The sequence below is a fragment of the Hyperolius riggenbachi genome, chromosome 2, assembly GCF_040937935.1.
Source record: "Hyperolius riggenbachi isolate aHypRig1 chromosome 2, aHypRig1.pri, whole genome shotgun sequence".
In the NCBI taxonomy this organism is placed as follows: Eukaryota; Metazoa; Chordata; class Amphibia; order Anura; family Hyperoliidae; genus Hyperolius; species Hyperolius riggenbachi.
In genome coordinates this window covers 93,581,410-93,602,127 of record NC_090647.1, presented here as the reverse complement: position 1 = coordinate 93,602,127, position 20,718 = coordinate 93,581,410, and the positions used below count along the sequence as shown (strand labels likewise).

Sequence of the window (20,718 nt, the reverse complement as noted above, 5' to 3'; positions counted from 1 at the left end):
TAGAGGGCAAAAACCAGGGGGGAAAATATACTAAGAGCAGTCCGTGCACAGCTTCCTTGAAACACATTTATTCTTCCAGTGATGTTTATCAGCAGATGGATAGGCACATATACACAAACAACTTCATGTTCTTATACACATGTGTGGATACATCTGACCTGTGCCATGGACGGGTGCGGGAGGGTGACCAGGGGAAGATAGGACTGCGCGACAGCTGTTTCGCGTCGGTGTGGCGCTTGTTCACGTGCAGATGTCCTCCGAGGGACTGGGATTTGCAGTGTGCAGGGAGCCTAAATAGAAAGCAGCAGCAGCATGGCTCACCTACTCCATTGGCTTCAGCTGCAATAAAAGACCATTCCTCTCTCTCAGGGCTCCTCCAATAGTATTATCTGTCCTTGATGTTTATAACAAGCTATATAGCAATGTAAATGTTCTGACAGTTGTTTTGTGCCTATTCTTTAGTTAACTGAATGTATTTTTATAATACCCAAAAAATAATTCATCAGATGGCTTGAAGGCCACATACATGATGTGGAGTGTTTGGCATAATGCTCACAGAATACAACGTAGGCACAGCAGAGAGGTTCCTGTAATGAGGCCATTCAACACAATGGCAAGCTTCAGCATGCCTGTACATTTGCAGGCACCGTTTTTCTTAATAAGATTAGAAACCTGTACAAGCAGGAAGTAGTGATATCCTGCCTAAATGAGAGTACAAGGAAATCTAATATGTGCATATACATTAGTTTATATTACAATCACAAATGGCTTCTTTGTTGTTTTATTCATTTACTCCTCAGTGGTTTGTTCATTGGCGGTAAGAGGAAAGGATGGATGACAATGTTATGTGCTTGAAATGGTTCTGAAGATTGGAAATCACATTTTTTGCAAATAATCCTTCTTAGGCTGAGTGCCCTCTTGCGTTTGCAAATCGCTATCACAATCGTTCAGCATTTTGCTAGAGTTTTGGAGCTTTTAGAAGTAATTGCAATTGCAGGGTGATTTGCATTTTTTTTCTCTTTTGGTTCGAGTAGTAAAATCGTGTCAAATCGCTTTTGCACAGTGATTGTAAAGTGATTTTGCGCGTTCATATCTTTTGTAATGTAGCACAATCACTCCAAAAATGCTGCAGGTACCCGCAATTGTGATTTCCCTAGTCACAATAGTGGTTTGTGCTCATTGATTTTCAATAGCCTAGCGCTTTTGCTGGCGATTCAAAAGCATGGCTAAATGCACTCCATTGGGCCATGGTCCTTACCTATACAACACAGGACAGTATTTCTGACCAGTGGTAGTTACCATATAAGTGGTGAATTCCTTGTTTCACCCAATTTGGGATAGAACCCACATGGGGCCTATAGATGTGAAGTACATTTCTTATACAGGCTACTTGCTCATCTAGGAAACTTCAAAATGGTGCCTTTTGACTCCCTTAATAGTTCATAGTGGAGTTTGTGTTCTGTAACAATGCATGAGCAGGATACACTGTGGAAGCTTGATTTAAAGTAGACCTCCAGAAAAAAAATATAGCCTTTAAAATGTACATGTTGCCTGTATTATAAAACTATTTTACAGAAACACTGCAGTTGTCTAAAATATGAGGTGCTGAAACTACTTATGTGAGGCATGGCTATTCTCAAGTCAAGTCTCAGAAAGCACTTGCATGCTTGTGGAATTATAAATGATACATCACATCATCACATATTCCTTCCCCAGCTTCTGGGAAGATGCACTCATTCAGATGCACTGCATCATAAATAGCTTTCCCAAGATTTTTGACCTAGCCAACCAAAAATCCAGCTTTAAGTCCTAAAAATGAGATCGGTGGCTGGGTAGTGCATATACCACCTAAATATTTCCTGATTAGGTGCTACTGTAGTAGGGAAGCAAAGTGAGGTCACAAGAGTGAGCGATTCTTGTACATATCTGTACAAAATTCTTAGCATTTGCTGTGTAAAAAGATGATGACCTGAGCTTAACCAAGAATTCGGAAGACATTTCTTTTTATTTATGCAGAATATGACGTTTTGGGTGGCAGCCCTTTCTCAAGAACCTTTAAAGGGCTGTCACCTGAAATGTCCTGCTTGTCTGCATTACGGTTCTCAACAGGGGTGGTGTGGACTACTCTGAGGGAACCTGGTGCTCCCACATCACATATGGTCTAATTGTGCATCCTGTAGAACCCCTGCACTTGGGATATGGCGTGACCACAACATTATTTTTTACACAGTAGCAGGTAACTTGCATGTAGCAGTTTCTGAAGGTTCTCACACGGTTGATTGTTGAAGACGCGCTGGAAACTTGCCACAGTTCTGTTGTGGACTTTGGATGCTGTATTTGCTTCAGTGTTTGTGACTTACCCCAAACTGGCTCAAGCATGCGCAGAACAAAGTTTTGTGAGGGCACAATTGCTTGTTCTTTACATTGTAGATTTCTTATGAACTGGTGTTTAAGGTTATGGTCACGCTACAGTATAAAATTGGAACCAGTTAATTGCTGACTCATATCAATAAATGATGTAAAAACAAATTCTACCGGCACATCTCAGCAGTATAGATGGTCAATGAGATGCATTTTTGGCTTACACACACATTTAATGCAAATTGCTTGCAGTTTAGAATTAGGCTGATCAAAAGCGGAGTTTGGTTGGTCCAGCTTCAATCTGTGTACAGTTTGCATTAAATTTGCATGTGAACTAGAATTATTAGTATCTCATTGACCATCTCTATTGAGCAGCGAGGATGCCAACGATTTAGTGGACAAACTGCTTCATGTTAACATATTTCAAACTAAACCAATCATTGCAGATGATTTGTATCTCCAATCTCTGTAATTTTGTGCATACATCATTTTTCAGGAGCTGGACAGCATGGGCTACAGCCTCCACCACAGAACCTTGCTGCAGCACAGAGTAAGTGGCATCCCAGGTCATGACCCTTTCCATGCAGAATTGTGGGAAATGAACTAAAAAATGCAGTTCCTAGTCACCAGCAGGGAAGATAGAGACTAGAGTGGGACCACAAACTCTAATTATTAAGGCAGTATGTAGGACTTGTACATGTAGGGGTTGTGGGAGCACAGCTTACAAACCATTCCTTGAGGCTTGTTTTAACTCTCAGAAAAAAAGCCTTTATTTTGTTTTTTTCTGACCAAAACCCTATTAGAAATCTAATTATCCAGGGCTAAATGTTATTGGGAGTAACCTAGCTAGCCCTTTCAGTACAAATAACCAAAAAAGGCCCAGCAAAGAAGTGGGTAGGGGGAGATGTAGGTGTCAGATAAGACAAACTTAATAAAATGTATAGGTTGCTTTTCTAGGTTTTGAAAAAAGAAAGAAAATAAAAACAAAAAATGGAAGCCCCTACACATAGTATTTTTTGTGTACCATAGGATAGTATTACTAATGTGCTACCTCAAAAAGTTGATTGCTCCTTTTTGTGACCTTCATACAGGCCTATGAAAGTCTGTCTTCGTTTGCGTCCATTAGAGATTTATTTCTTCTTGGCACCCGGGCGCTCTCCAAAGTGTGCAATTCCCAAGGCTGTGGTTACCGGGGCGTTCTGTTCCACAAGGGAGCAATCAATAAAGGCAAGGAAGAGGAAAGTTAAGGCGGCACCCAAAGGTGACGTGTTAGAAGTGTGGTCAGTAGCTACTTACTTCCTAATTTGGACCTTATTGGGAGGTTTATGGCTACTGACCACACCACTATGACCTCACTTTGGGCGCCTCCTAAACTAACCTCCCCTGACACTCAGTAAGAGACACAGGACTGCCTAAATCTTTATTGGCTAAGAGCTTTCGTGATTACCAAAATTCTGACACTGGAAGATTAAACAAATTGTGACAAGCACCCTGACACATGAATGTTTTTACAATGAGGCCCAGAATTGAGCTTTAATTATCACAAAAACCTGAAAAAAAAGGATTAAAGAAAGGTTTAGAGTTAACACATAAAATGCCACAATAGGTCAATAAAATTCTGAAAAATAAAACATAATAAAATCACTGAAAACCAATCGGTTGGGGCACACTATTAGCCCCCACAGCCCCTGCCATTGAGGGTGCGGGAGCGGTCTTGTTCAGAAAGGCAGAGGAGTGGAGCATTATACATTACCTGCTACCAGCAGTGATACAGATCCTCTTCACCTCCTCTGCAGCCAGCCAATCACCATGTGGCTTTGGTCTCTGTCACATAACCTGGGGGATTTGTGATTGGCTGGCTGCACGTCACTTGCAAAAGAGGATGTGTAGAGGCACCTGTATTGACACCGGGAGCAGGTAATGTATAAAGCTCTACTGCTGCTCTGCATTGTGTACAGGACCGGACCCCTGTGATGGAGGCTATAGAGGAGTATAGGGGCCCGGCCAACAGATATCTGAAGGGGGCCCACCCAAACAGAATTATGCCCCTACAAGAGGGACTTGCAAAGAAGCACCAGTATATACCTTCTATTAGCAGCTCTTGTCCATGGCTGCCCAGCAATGTCCGAGACAAGAATGGAGCAAAATCAACGAAGATTTCCCGCAGGAGAGGAGCGACTTTCTCTAGGGCTCGCTCTAATTTGGCAGTGATACTGTAAGCAGAAAACATATGGTTACACAAACCTACATTCTGAGAATCATTCACCGTAAAAAATAACAGAGCAGTTAATAACATGACCCACATTTACAGATCTATGAAAGCTCCTGTCCAGTCTCATTTTTTTAAAATAAAAAATTCATGGCACGCTGAATGGAAGTGCATTTGATTGATCCAGTACCTAAATGCATACAATTTGAATTAAATGTGCATGTGTGCATGTGCAAATGCGATTATTACTAGGATTTCTCTGACTATCTCTACTGATGTGTGAGCTGTTGGTGATGTTGCTTTTTGCACATGAATACATTTTTTGGAAAAGACCATTTTTAGTATCAGCTATTATCTGATGTATGGATATTACTAAACATAATTGTTAACCCTATTAAGGGAGACTATCATAAAAACATAATGTTTATTGTGATCTCTAAAACTTGCTGGCTTCAATATTTTCATTGAAATTGATCGGCAAGGAAAGGGGGAAGGTACATATTGTGGATCCACATACACTTCAAACCAATCCAACATGTTTCACCCGCTGAAATGGGAGGCTTCGTCAAGGGGGTGGATCATGTTGGGTTGGTGGGGGTTTCATGGATATATAGCAATTTACAGGGGTCTGATCCCAGCACATATTAAAGGAACTGAGACAAGTGTATGTGGATCCAGAATATGTACCTTCCCCTGTTCCTTGTCGATCAATTTCAAAGAAAATATCGAAGCCAACAAGTTTTAGAGGTCACAATAAAAGTTATGTTTTAATGCTAGTCTCCCTTAATAGGTTTAACCATTGTGTTTAGTAATTGAATCAGAATATGTGCTTTTTTTGTATGGATAATATTGTCAGATGCCTGGTCATGCTGGCAGGTTAAGCAATAGAACCTTCAATTTTTACAAACTGTGGGCCGTTTCTACACACAGAATAGACAGACATTGTTTCAGCAAAGTTACTTTTGTGCAAAATAAAATATTGGGATAATTAGACTCTTGGTGAAAGTAGATAACATTCAGTCTTCTGACAACAAAACCAGCCTTCTCTGAGGTGATTAGAAGAGCTCACTTCATTTTGAGGAGTTTTTCAATGGCTAAAGCGAACAATTTTTCTTACCACAAAACTGGTACTGATGATATAATGACAGTAATGACAGTAAAGCACACCATCCACTTAGCATTCACACTGAAGATTCTGGATGATCTTCAGTAATGAGGCAAGAAAGAATCTGTAATGAATGTTAGTAACTGTAGAGAGCAGCTTGCTTACAACCTAAATTCCAATCATTCATTTTTTTTCACTCCCGGTAGATAGCTGTGCCTCCAAAATGCCTCTCCATCTACCACCTATGAGGTTCTCTATTTCAGGAGTACAGTAGGGATGATCAATGAGATGAAAATATTTGAGCTCATGCAGGATTATGCACATTTTATGCAAATATATGCAGCTTGAAAATGTGCATAAACCTGCAAGAACTCGGAAATATTTGCATCTCATTGATCATCCTTAGAGTCCAGTAACCAGTAGTGTTGGTCAGTGAGATGCAAATAATTGTAGCGTGCATGAAAATTGTAGACAGCTTGCAATTGGGCGAAACCAAATTGACAGGAAGTGTTTTTGGCTGGCCCAGTTCCGATCTGCATACAATGTGATGAAATTGCCTCATGGTGCATACATACATACAATTTTGATTAGTCAATCATTGGCCTATTTTACCACCTCCATATAGTATGAATGCTAACAGATTTTATATACTATAAACAAATTGCATAAGTAAGCTCTCATACTACCTGGAGTGGGTGAAAATCGCTAATTATTCAACCTAAATGATTTGCTTCTCACTGACAGTCTACCCTTCTCTCAGGTAACCATGCTGCTTCTCCCTGCGGCTGGTACTGCCCTCTCCTACAACACCCTGTGCCACACCCACACACCTTGATGCCAAGACCACACCCCTCTAATTGGAAAAAAAATGGGACAGCTAACATGAATGGCGCTGCAATCCTCCCTGTTGTGTGTGGTAGGGGTTTTTCTGTAAAAAAAAAAAAAAAGTACCACTCCCCCCTTAAAGGGGAGCACTGCGAGAGGTGTCACAGCTGTAATGATGCAATTAACTACATGCAGAAAATCCAGGGACATGGGCAGAAGAGGTCAATGGTCTATGGCTAAAAGTATTAGAGACAGAGGATCCGCAGGACAGCCAAGCAATCTGCATTGTTTTAAAATAAATAAATATGGCATAACGGCAGCCTCCATATCCCTCTTAGGTCAATGGCCCTTTAAAGAGAACCCGAGGTGTGTTTGAAGAATGTTATCTACATACAGAGGCTGGATCTGCCTATACAGCCCAGCCTCTGTTGCCATTCCAATCCCCCCTAATGTCCCCCTGCACTTTGCAATCAGACATAGATCACAGCCGTGCTGTGCGTGCTGTGTTTACATCTGTAGTGTCAGTCTCGGCTGCTCCCCTGCCTCCTGCAGAGCTCCAGTCCCTGCCCCCCTCCCTTCCCTCTAATCAGCGGGGAGGGAAGGGAGGCAGGCAGGGACTGGAGTTCTGCAGGAGGTGGGGAGAGCAGCAGACTGACACTATAGAGAAAAAAACAGCCCGCTGCGACACGCTGTGTGTCGACAGCGAGGCTGTGATTTATGAGGGATTGCAGAGTGCAGGGGAACCTTAGGGGGGTTTGGGATAGCGACAGAGGCTGGGCTGTATAGGCAGATCCAGCCTCTGTATGCAGATAACATTCTTCAAACCCACCTCGGGTTCTCTTTAACATACAGGACTTTGTAAAAAGAAAGAACAATAGAAAGAGGAGCGCCAAATGATAGAAGCAGAAATTCTGGACAGATGAGCATGCATAGATCATATGGGTGACTACACAGGTGAGTATAAATAAGCAGTTAGGAAAGGAAAGCACTGGAAAAGATCATGTAAATGATTAATTATTCAATGACTACACGTGTCTCTGTGTTATAGAAATAGAGGGAACACACACGCAAATCTCTTTTTAATTATAATACAAGCTGTTAAAAGCCGTCAACAATCACATAAACAAGCATATGCTTCTATGCAAATGTGAGTCTCTGATTGAAGAAAGAAACCAAAACAGGAGTAAGGGAACTAACAGAACGATGGATTGTAATTCTCGAACGTGAGCAGTCCTCATATACAAGGGGCATTACACACACCAATTTGAAAAGTAAAGTTAATGTGTCATATGATATACATGATAAAATGAATATAACAACTAGAAGTACATGACATAAATCTCTTATCACTAGCTGTGTGCATGGGAAGGTACAGGAAACTATGACTCTTATACACCCGGGACTTGCTTCTGGATACCTGTAAAGAGTCCCTTTAAGTGAGGACAGTCAAGAGGAATAGGGAGGCTTCCATCTTCATTCCTTAATAAATAATGCCAATTGCACAACTGTCATGCTGAGCTTTTAGGCTTTAGTTCGAACAAAAGGGGGAGACCACGAAGTGTAGTATGGTTAGTAAATGATGAATTGTCTACAAATATGAGAACCTACTCACAAGGGTGGGTTACCTTCTTGTGAGTAACAGAGGCATTTTTGTTCGTCTGGACGTATTTAAAGTTGCTTCTTTTCGTATATTCCTGAGGAAGCAGGCTGTAGAACCGCAAAAAGCATAGCAACAATTTTTTGGAATAAGAAGTAAACAACTGTTCTTAACGGATTCAAATCTATCGAGTCTTCTGTGGGGAGGTAAGTCCACCACTATACCCACCCAAATATATTTTATATTTTACTGGTGCCTCTGTTTCCACAAATGTAGGCTTTAGTTGTGTTTGAGTCACACACCTGCAACAAGCATGCTGCCAGTGGAGTCACACCAGAGGCAAAGCATCTGATCTGCTACTCATTCTGGGACAGAGACTCAAAGTATTAGAGGCAGAGCATCAGCACAGAAATCAGGCAACTGGTATTGTTTATCAAAACGTTTTAGCCATTTATTAAGGAAAGGGTTCTTTACAGTAAGAGTGATTAAGATGTGGAATGCATTGCCACAGGAAGTCGTTATGGCAAACTCTATACCTGCATTTAAAGGGGGCTTAGATGCTTTCCTTGCGTTGAAAGACATCCATGGCTACAATTACTAGGTTATGCCTAATGATGTTGATCCAGGGATTTTATCTGATTGCCATCTGTAGTCGGGAAGGAATTTTTCCCTTTAGGGGCTAATTGGACCATGCCTTGTGGGGGGTTTTTTCGCCTTCCTCTGGATCAACAGGGGTATGTGGGGGACGGGCTGGAGTTGTACTTTGTACTGGTTTAACTCGATGGACGTATGTCTTTTTTCAACCAAAATAACTATGTAACTATGTAAAAAATCAGGCAAACTGCATTGTTTATCAGAGAATAAAGGTGGCAGCCTCCATATTCCTCTCACTTCAGGTTTACTTTAAGTCCTGATATATAACACAAACCAGCCTTATAGTGACAGTGTAGTGGATCCATGCATGTTTTCCCACCATTTATCCTGACGCAGAAGCTACTAGTAACAGCAAAGATGCTCTACTGCCTTATCCAGCCATTTGAAAATATTGCAGGTTCCAATTAACTACTGAGGACAGTTATGTGCCAAAGTACTGGCCATGGTACGTGCAGCTTGACTGTTGCTGTTGTTATTACTGCATATTTTGCTGGAAGTTGGCTCTTGCCCACTAAAAGGAACCCGTGGTGTGAGACCTATGGCATCTGCTTTATTTATTTACTTTTAAACAATACCAGTTGCCTAGCAGTTCTGCTGATCTTTCTGGTCTAGGGGCTAAATCACACACCTGAAACAAGCATTCAGCTTATCTTGTCAAATTTGTCATAGTCCTCCGATCTGCTTGCTTATTAAGGGTCTATGGCTTACAGTATTAAAGGCAGAGGGTTAGCAGGACAACCAGGCAATGTGGATTATTTAAAAGGAAATAAACAGGTCAGCCTTCATATCCCTCCCGCCTCAGGTTCCCTTTCATGATCCTCGAAATTTGAGGACCGCTGACAGAATCGAGTGAACCAAACATCTCTAGAGTGTTAGTTCCACCCCAGCCAACTGGTTGGTAGCAGAGATGGGCAATGAGAAGCTGGTGATTTTAAGTTCATGCAAATTTTATGTTAACTGTATGCAGCCTGAAATTAAACCAATCAAACGCAGATGATAACTGTGATTGGTCCAAATCCAAAGCTGCAGATGTCTGCATAAACCTAACAAAATGTACATTGACACAAAATCATAAGCATCTCACGGACCATCCCTGCTGTGGACAGATTCTATATTGGTTTTCGGCTTTGTGTTCTGAAGAATTCCTTGCAGCCCTGAAAGCATTTCCAGTGTGTGCTTCATCATATTCACCTCATGTTTTCTGCAGAGTCCTCAGGCATGGGAGCCACCGTCTGCACTGCTGGGAGATTCTTGCTTGTAGCACCGTTTACAAAGCTAGAGGAGGAAGAGGATGAGGAGGAGGCGGAATCCACAGCACCTAGAGACAAAACCTTGGCATGTCAGACGCACAAGAGCTGGACAGGGCAGTATATCAAACCTTCATCATCATGGTTTACATCATCGGCGTTGTCATAGCACCGACATGGTGTTGGGATAGGTCTGGTCAATGACAGGCAAATAAATATATGAGATGATGCAGGATTATGCAAATTATGTATGGAAATGTATGCATCTTTAAATGGACCAATCCAATTCCACCTTGGCAGGATTGGATTGGTCCATTTTCAAGCTGCATAAATTTGCACCAGAGTTTGCATAATCCTGTATTTATTCTCATCTCATTGACTGCTTTGATCATTGTGGAGCCACTCTGGCAAGCAGATCATTTGGGTTTTTGAATAGTTTTATCTTTCAAAGTAAAGTGCACTGGCTAAACAGTCTTTGACAAACGTGAATGTTTGGCACCATCTTGGCCGAGAATCTAGCCTTTGTAAGACTGCTCCCTGACACGGTTTAGCGATCCAGATTTCTAGATCCCTAAACCACACCGGTAAAAGAACACATTGCAATCTTACTCAAACCACATGTTAGAAGCTGCTCACTCATCCCTCGGCTCTTCTCCACTGAATAGTACACAATTTCTCATGTAGCCGAGGAGCCAATATGTATAGCACTCAACAGTGGTGCTCAGCAAGATTTCGGATATCCGAACTACCCAGATAATCCGAACTTTTCCACTATCCGAACTTTGAATATCAATTTGGATATTTATAAAAATCAGAATAGACTATCCGAGCAAACTCAGATTTCACATCTGAAATCCGGGCGGATAGTTAATTCAGATATCCGAGCAGAAGCCAAAATCGCCTTCAAAGGCAAAAATCCCTTTCGAAGGCATCCAGGGAGGGAGGGGGAGGGGGAGGGAGAGGGAGAGAGAGAGACAGAGAGAGACCTCCGAAAGGGTTTTTTCCCATTAGAGGAGACTTTTGGAAACATTTTAAGCCATTTTCAGGTCACTTCTGGTTTTCTATCCAGATATCCGAATCCGGACGGATATCCAGGATATTGGGTTCAGATATCAGAGTTTACTCAGATACCAAAAATTTTGGATTCAGATATCCGATTCGGATATCTGGCTATCCAGATCCGAATCAATTTGGATTTTAAAAAGAGGTATCCGAGTACCCCGGCATAAAATACCCAGCATTGTTACCCTAAAAAATGCATAAATGTTAAGGGCTACAGTTTATTTTTTTTCAGCTCAGAAGCTCCTTGCCCTACCAGGAATCCCCTGGTAGTCAGCTATAAATAGGAAACAAGAGAGGAAGTAAGCTCGACCATTAAGCAGGGTGAGAATCTCAATGAGAAAGGGGAAGGGAGGGTAGGAACAAGGACGAACAAAAACGAAAAACCGATCAAAAGAAAAAAAAATAAGAGATTATAGAAGAGCTGAAGATAGCAGGAGAATATAAAGATGGAGAAAAGATGGGGAAAAAAATTCAGATAATTTTGGTACAGGAATCACTATCAGAGACTTGTTTTTTTAACAACGACAAAAAATGGAATCTATCCCATTTAGATCTGAATTTAGTTTTGATTGTTTTTGCAGAATGCGGGCTTCTAGGAAGCAAAAATATTGTTGTGATTGAATTACTTCTTCTCGAATATAGATGAGGGTTACAGTTATTGTGTGTAGGCACCTTAACTGTTCCTATTGTAATACCCTAGACCGATATTCCTTTTATCGAGCCCAGATCCATCCGTATCACTGCTGAAACTTTTGCACCAAAAGTTCTGATCTGTGTTTTGACTTGTGTTAGTTCACCCAGTCAGTCAAAAATAAGAGGGCAAAATAAGTTCACACAATTACACTATGGAAATGTCAATCAAAGGACAAGTTTCAAAGGATCAGTTTCAGAAAAGGTTTTCTGTTGTATTTGCCCCCACCAACCAGTGGTTGTTATGAAATGCCTTCTTGCCTGGTGACAGTTGGACTACTTGAGCTCAGTGATCCTCATTTCATTTTTAAGGCATGATTGGTTTCTTCAGACTCTAGTCGCTACTTTGAAAGTAATAAAGCTGTTTTGTTTATACCAAAGCTCAGATAAGAGACACTAATGTCTCTAAAATGAACACAGCAGATACATATCAATACTAAAATCCAGATGCTAAACAAATATATGGTGCCTATTATGAAGACATCAATCCGTATCTGGAAATAAGAAGAGTTTTAATTTGGGGTCAAGTGTGGCACACAGGAACATGTTCTGAAAAATCTAAACCAGGCAAGGGAAAATGTTAATATATTGTGTATATAGTGATCCAAATGGTATTTGCCCCCTGCAAAGTTTTGCCTAATACTGTATTACATGATTCTCAATCTCAATGGCTTCTGCCCTTGAAACAAAAGTAAGACAATTGGATTAAGTACCAAGGTCAGTGTTCAGGACTCCGTGAAAAACAAAGCAATTAGGCCTAAACAAGAATCATAGGAGGATAGTGAGGAAAAAAAATAAAATAGGGGTTGAAGCAAAATCCACAGCAACTGCCCAGGAGTAGAGAGGTTTCTGTTTGTCTCCAGCATGTTTCTGTCCCTTGTATTTTTATGATCTGCCATTGTGTGACCACCGATTATACCCCCAAAACGAAAATTTCAGTAACTACTCTTAGTTACATAAAGTAACATTTCAAAGCATTCTGTGTAAAACCATTTACTTTCACTGCAGAGAGCAGCACAGGCTTGCTTAACCCTGGCTAATTGGCAAATGTACAGTAATTATTGCCAGCCAGGAGAAAATCTCTGCTTGTGTCCTGATTTTGCTCCCTCCCTTTCACATCACCCTGGCAACAGCTGAGCCACTCACAGCAGAAAAGGAAGGGGACAGAGTGAAGACACAGGCAGAGAGAGATTCTTGCTGACAATGATTAAATATGCTATTGAGCCAGAGATAAAAGACTGTACTGCTGCAATGAAAGTAAACATTTTTACACACAGGAAATGTTTTCAAATGATCTTTTATAAAACCAAGAAGAGTTTAATTTGAGAGACAGAGGCAAGGATGGGGTATGGGATGTGTATAGATTGTTGATTAAGGAAATCCGTAGGTAGTACAGATTTTCTCCACATTCTGACCTGGCGTTCTTCTCCTGCAGGAAGTGACATCACTGGTCACAAGATCACCCAGAAGAGGTTCTGGTATTTGTCCGTTTTGGATAACACCTCCCAACATGGGTTCTGCATTTGTACAACTGTGATAAAGGTATACGTGCGTACTGTACATTATATGTGAGTGTACACTACCGTTTCCACTCATATCCATGGGCAAAAGAGTAAGTGTGTCTAAAGCCATTGGAATTTTCATTAGGGATCTCATGATTTGTAGCTATGTCTGTGATTGTCATTGTCCTTTTTGTGTTAATGTTCGAATGACACCTAGAAAGTGAAAATCTTAAAGATAACACAGAAAATTACATAGGAAGTACTTCACAACAATAGGTAAACCAGGGCCGTTGCTAAACAACCATGTGGGGATGCTGACATTTTAGGGAGGCTCAGCCAGAAATATGAGTTCTATGGAGGTTATTTTAAAATGTTTAAAGGACTCCTGAAGAAAAAGGGATATGGAGGCCGCCATATTTATTTCCTTTTAACCAAGATCAGTTACCTGGCATCCTGCTGATCTCTCTGGCAGCAGTAGTGTCTAAATCACACACACCTGAAACAAGCATGTAACTTGTACAGTCAGACTTTAGTAGATACATCTGATCTGCATGCTTGTTCAGGGTCTATGGCTCAGGTAGGCAGAGGATCAGCAGGCCAGCCAGGAAATGTGCATTTTTTGAAAAATAAATATAAAAATAAATATGGCAGCCTCCATATCCCTCTCACTTCAGGTGTTCTTTAAAGAGGACCTGTTGCGAAAATCTTAAAGTTTAAAACATACAAATAAGAAGTACATTTCTCCCAGAGTAAAATGAGCCATAAATTACTTTTCTCCTATGTTCCTGTCACTTCCAATAAGAAGTAGAAATCTGTCATTATGACAGATTTTGGACTAGCCCATCTTCTCATAGGGGGGTTCTCAGGGTTTTCTTTATTTTTAAAAGCACTTGGTGAATGGCAGTTGCTTCGTCCCAACTGCCAAAATAGTGTGCAGCCAGCAGGGATGCTGGCCAACATCTTTGTATAAATCTTTATCAGGGAATGTCTTTATAAAGAATAAAGGCCATGCTGAGAATCCCCTATGGAGAGATGGACTAGCCCAAAACCTGTCGGTAATGTCAACAGCATGAAGACTTAGAAAAAAAAATAAAAAGTTCCAAAGCTCCAGCAAGAATGACTCTAAAATTCCTCACTGTGAAGTGAAAGACCATTATCAGATAACGAGAATCATTTGGTTGCTGTTCTATCCCAAGGATAGAAAATGGGGAAAACCAGGATATATTCTCTTTATATTTGTCCTGTGTATCAACCACCGATCAGTTTAACTGAATTTTCCACCTGGCTACTGAAAAAGGAAAACAGCTCTATTGTGGAGACTTAGCCAAAAGATTAACATTTTGGATAGAGCCTGGAAGTGTTAGAGCAGAATCTGCTCTTATTTCCCAAAAAATATTTTCCATTTTTCCTGTCTGGGTTCCAGTTCATAGAGATATTTCTCAAATTCCTGTCCCAGTCACAGGATCATGATCACAGAGTAGTTAAAGAGAACCTGTACTGAGTAAAATTATTTAAAATAAACACATGAGGTAACTTCAAATTAACATTACATAGTTACCTCACCATCAATTCCTCTCAGAAGCTCACCATTTTCTTCTGACAGTGATCCCTTCCAGTTCTGACAACATTTTGTCAGAACTGAAATATATCAGTTGCTGTCAGTTATATATAAGTTGCTGACAGTTACAGCTGAGAGGAAAACTGATGTGTCCATGTTTTCCTATGGCTCAAGTGGGCCATGTTACAGTTTAACTGTGTGCTGACCAGAAAGCTGTTATGGTGTAATGGCCATTTTCAAAATGGAGGACGGAGAATTCCATTGATCACAGTGGACAAACAGGACGCAGGAGAGGAAAAAGAGATTGAGGAGTAGACTACACAGAATGTAAGTATGACTTGTGTATGGTTATTTTGACTTTTAATTTTCAGTTCAGGTTTTCTTTAAGCCAGTCAGGAACAGAACCCATGTTAATATTAGTGTGGTAACTGCAACTGTAAGATCAATGAAATGTTAAAGGGAACCTGAGGTAAGAGGGATATGGAGTACCTGATCTGCTGCATGCTTGTTCAGGGTCTATGGCTAAAAGTATAAGAGACAGGGGATGGCAGCCTCCATATTCCTCTCATCTCAGGTTCCCTTTAAGGTTGTCTGTGACCCTACTGAAAAGATTCTCCTTTCCAGGAATAAAGTCATCAAGTGCAGGAAAAGTGCAGGCGATCTCCCCAGTGCTGAAACAGACTAATGATGACCTCAAAGATGTTATTCCTCTCGTTCTATTCAAAACTAAATAAAAAAAAGAGGTCATCTGGAGCTGCAATTTATCAATAAATATCGGCAGCAGTCTTAAGGCCCATACCCACAATGCGATTTTTGCGAAAAACATTTTCACAATATTGTGCATTATTGTTTAACAATGTTTCACAACGCACGCCAGCCAGGAAGCAATAGAACAAGTTGGACCCATTTAGCTAGGAGGAAACAGAAAGACCTACTCCATGCATTCCACTTTCACAAAAATTACTGATTAAGGAGTCTGAATTTGGCATAGCGAATTTGGTACATACAAATACTCCCGTCTGCCACTGCTCAGCACTGAACAAGTGGACAGGGTCAGGAGGCGTGTCACATTCCGTTTTGACTCTGATGCTTCCTCCTTCCAAACCGGAAAAATGAAGTATTGGAGTCACAGGAGACGCAGGTCAGTGAACTCCTCCTTTGGCCCCATTCACCAGCCTCCATGTATCTGCTGAGGACTAGTAAACCAACTTTGTAAGGCGCCACAAAATATGTTGGCGCTTTATAAATCAAAAATAATAACTGCTGAAAAGAATGTAGACTTTTTGAGTGTGGAGTCGCACTTGCTTGGCTTCCATCAATTTCAGATGGTCAGGTGTGCAGATCTAATAGTCCCGGACACCATGGGACTCAAACTGTGGCAAATGAAGAGAAAGATCCGCACCACCTTCAGAAAAGCTTAATCTGTTTTATTGGAAAAAAAACATACAAATTTAAAAAGAACTTTAAGGCAGGACAGTCCACTGTTTCGGGCTCCTGCCCATCTTCATGCTGCCTAGTTCTAGAACTAGGCAGCATGAAGATGGGCAGGAGCCCGAAACAGTGGACTGTCCTGCCTTAAAGTTCTTTTTAAATTTGTATGTTTTTTTTCCAATAAAACAGATTAAGCTTTTCTGAAGGTGGTGCGGATCTTTCTCTTCATTTGCCACTGAAAAGAATGTAGACCACAGCAAATGTTCTCTGCTCAACCAGTGATGACTGCACCAAAACAGAGGGCAGAGTATGAGGTCCCCATTCTCTGATAACCTGAGGGTTAATCCACAGCATCAAAAACATGAGCAAAATTGTTTCATTACTATGCTTTGGATATAAACACAAAGCAAAATCTGTCATAAAGATAATACACCATTTAAAACGGCATTAAACACCAAGTAGAGCAGCATGGCACATACAGCATTACAGAAAAGTGCAGTAGGAGATCTGACATAAGGAGTTTATGTAACACAGAAAAACAATGACAACAGGATGTGTGATCTAACACAGCAGAATAGAATGATATACAAGGAGTGGGGTCAACATACAGGCCTTTATTTAATGAATAAAGCAAACCGTAGTGCAGTAGCTTATAACAAATGATCAGAAGGCAGAGCATCCAAAGATGGTGAAAGCTGCATTTTGATCAGCTGGTATAAATTACAGCACATGCCATTACTTATGATATTAAATAAGCCTTATACTGTAGACAGGATTTCGGCACAAATACTCCTGCACCTACTATATACATTTCATTCTGTGATCTACTATTCAGATATCATTTATTTTGACCTGGAATGGTAACCGGATTATGTATGGCAACTGCCAAGATTGCTGGTTCAGCAATATTTGTTGTCGTTTCCCAAGTTTCCATTTACCAATCTAAGTGCCAGGGTCGATGATCGCCGGCATCAGTGAGATGCGTGCGGTCATTGTAACAAACAAAATTACACTTGCACACATTACTTCCTGTTCGCGTACTGTTAGTATGCGGCAGGAAGAAAATGCGTGAGGACATCTTGTGGCCAAATAGTCAAATTACACCTGCATACAATGTATTTTTACATAAATAGTTACCTTAGGGACGGAACCTTTTTAATTTGTATGTTGTGGGGGTATATTACTGTTATTTTTGCAATTATAAAAACAAACATAAAATGAAATATTGTCGCCATATATTGTGCTAGGGAAATATTTTAAATGTTGCAATAACCAGGACAAATGGGCAAATACAATGTGTGGGTTTTATCCACAGTTGAACCATTTATTTTAAAACTATAATGGCTGAAAATTTGAGAAAAAATGATTAAAATGTATTTAGAGTAAAATAATTCTTAGTGAAATGTACCACCCAAAGAAAGTGTAATTGGTGGTGGAAAAACAAGATATAGATCATTTTGTTGTGTCAAGTAGCTATAAAGTTATTGGCGAATGAATGGTAGAAGCTCGGGCAGGTGAAAATTGCTCTGGTCCAGAAGGGGGAAAAAAAAAAAAAAAATAAAAAAAAACTTTAGTAGGAAAGTGGTTAACTTTATAATAATGATGGTTCCAACATTTGTAAAATGCTTTTCACCTGTTGGACTCTAAGCTCTTGAGAGCTGCATCCACTAAGGCGTGCTCAGTAGGCCACCCTGCAGTAATTAGGGAGTCTTGCCCCAAAAAACTCTATAACCCCCATTCTGGCCACCCCAAATGCTGTTCCCTGGCTGTTTGAAGATTACTGTAAGTATGCTTTAGTTCCATCCTCCCCCGTTCTGGCTGCTGATGGCATTTCACCCTGCCAGATGCAGATCAAGTGCTGCTCTCCCTTCACCCGGTTTCGGCTACTGTTTGCACCAGCTGCAGTAATGCCTGCTGTTCTTATGGATGCAAAGCACCCACGCTGGCCACGGATACACATACCCAGCCTTGTATTGTCTTTGAAATTGCTGATCCCTCCCCCTGAAGTGTCAGTGCCGCACCAGGGAGAGAGCACTGAGGCAAGATACCTAGAGAGGTCTGTCTGTATGCAGCGTCCCAGCACTGTGCTGCTGTTAATGTTATGTAGTAACACAATAACAGCAGCAGCGGTGTGGGAAAGATGCTTGGAGATCATGAGGGTTCCAGGCACCTCGACTCATACTACTAACAGCAGCAAAGTGGGAAAATTCCAGCTTTAGAGGTCAAAAAGTTGTGTCAACTAATACACAAAGAATTTCCAGTATATACAGTAAGTGTTTTAATGTTTCTATTCTCAAGCAGAAGATACCTGTGGCTTTTATAACACTGCACTTCACACATCTCCCTCTGCCTCATCCTGAGTTATAGTAGTGCTATTAGATGACAGACTAGTACAACAATGCTGTTGACATACAGTGAGCGGCACAACAATGCTGTAGCGTACAGAAGACACACGACTGGAAACACTTTCTTGATGGAAGGTGAAATGAAGGGAACAAATACCTGTTGTATTGATCATACTTTTGGGAGTTGCTCCAGGAGCAGCGAATATATTTGGCGTTGTGCTGGGGGTCAAGCTGCCACCACTGGCAGTGCCGACTGTGTTCACAGCTAGACTTCCGGGCGGAGGCTTCTTCACTGGCACCACGACACTTCTGCAAGCCACACACAGGAGAACAGCACACATTAATATTTCAAAGTTTTGTGTGTTTAGTAGTTTGCTAACAGTTTCAGCTTTAGTTACGAATGCTGTAGTGATGAGCTCATAATCTGTATAACATACAAACATCTTATTTTTTTAAGTATAACTTTTATTTGCGAATAAAGTCACCCCTTGATAATGCACTATGGAGCGCTCCATTTTTATGTAGATCTAACATACAAATTCAATTGGAGTTGCCAGAGCGCTACTCAGATTTGGGAATGTCAGTTAACCTGCTGCAGATTAAAGAAGATTCTGTTTCTGCTGATGCAAACTTCATCTGAACTGCAGTTTATATACTAGCTGTAGAAAAAGCTGTGCACGAATGGCCTTGTTCTGGACATGCATGGACCTTACTTGAGCATGTCCATACTAGATGTGCTCATACACAGCCAGGACCGTGGCCAGAATGTGAAGAGGTACCGAGCAGTGTAACAGGAAGCCTCAGCACCACCCAGAGGCTTCCCACTGCAGAGGTAAGTATCTAACTACTTACACCCACCCCCCCTCCCTCCCCAGCCTAAAGACTCATACACACTCAGGAGGACCGTCACCCAGCAGGGATCATGATTGATCCCTTGGGTCACAGTTCGGGGCCAGATGCTGTACAGACACGTCACTAGCTTGAAGGCTAGTGATGAGTTTGTAGTTACGGAGGGTGGCAGAGCAACAATGTGTGGCGCATGATGGAGAGGCTTGTGTGAGAGGGGAGAACAATGCGATCTAGGGCTGCTCTGGCATTTGGGGGTCACTAAATATCCACTCTTTAGGTAACGTTAGGCAGCCACTGTGCACTCGCTAGATGCATGCTAGATACTCAGCGGAGGATTGTTTTGGGCCTTCCCACCATAGTTTATTCTAGCTTAAAGGAAATCTAAAGTAAAAAAAATGTCCTTAGTTTAACTTACCTAGGGCTTCTTCCAGCACTCTGTAGGCACTGTGGTCTTTCGCCATCATTCTGTTCTTTCTTCATTCAGTCACTCTGCCCTCCAAAAGCTTCATGTGTGGCCCCAAGCCTCGGGTATCCTCGATCGCGCTCCTGTAGCCGAGAGTGTTCTACACTTGTGCAGTTTGTAAAAATTGCAACTGCACATGCGCTGAATGTGATCAAGGAATCGTGCACCAGTGGCCACACATGCACAGTAACCGGCGACTGAGTCGGCAGCTTTCCAAGGGGTACAGCAGCTGAAAGAAGCAGTGTGGAATGACGGCGAGTACTACAGGGGGCTAGAAGAATGCCTGCACAGAGCATGACCACTGTTACTCATTTTTAACACAAAAACCAACTCCTTCACTGGAGCTGTGCTGAGTAAAGGTACAGAATCTCCACCTAACCCTCTTCATTATTCAGTCATCTCAACTTATCCCTGGGCACGGTGATAGAACCAAAATGAATACAGACAGGTGGAATTAAGATACCTGACCACAACTCTTAAAGGAGTACCTTTCAATTCTGTATAGAGCTGAACTGAATTATGAACTGAATATGGTTTCTCAACAAAAATAAGAATTTCTTTTAGAATTGAATTACTGTCGGTCATTACATTCAATAAAAACTTTATTCCCTGTTTTTTATTACCCGTACATTTACGCTACTTGCTTATGTTCTACAGTATTGTCATCTGCGTAAAAATCAAAAGTTCCCCCTGCATAGAGTAAAAGCAGGGCTGGGAATCACCATTGCAATCAATGCATATCAGTTTAATCTGTATTAAATTAATTTAGGAAACTCTTACAGTAAAGAAAACTTTTCTGTTTATAGAATACCCAGATAGC

General features: G+C 41.2%; 1 protein-coding gene across 9 annotated transcripts in view; it reads right to left on the bottom strand.

Annotated features, from left to right (window-relative positions):
• Positions 1–20,718, bottom strand: part of NBEA (neurobeachin) — an 866,760-nt gene that overhangs the window by 409,158 nt on the left and 436,884 nt on the right. For 8 of the 9 annotated variants that reach the window (XM_068267062.1, XM_068267067.1, XM_068267066.1 and 5 more), the window contains 3 exons: positions 18,744–18,895; positions 9,943–10,069; positions 4,447–4,574 (listed from right to left, as the gene is read on the bottom strand). In XM_068267062.1, coding sequence (XP_068123163.1) covers positions 4,447–4,574; positions 9,943–10,069; positions 18,744–18,895 — 407 coding nt within the window. The remainder of the gene's footprint in view (positions 1–4,446; positions 4,575–9,942; positions 10,070–18,743; positions 18,896–20,718) is intronic. The other variant, XM_068267064.1, reaches the window with a different exon arrangement.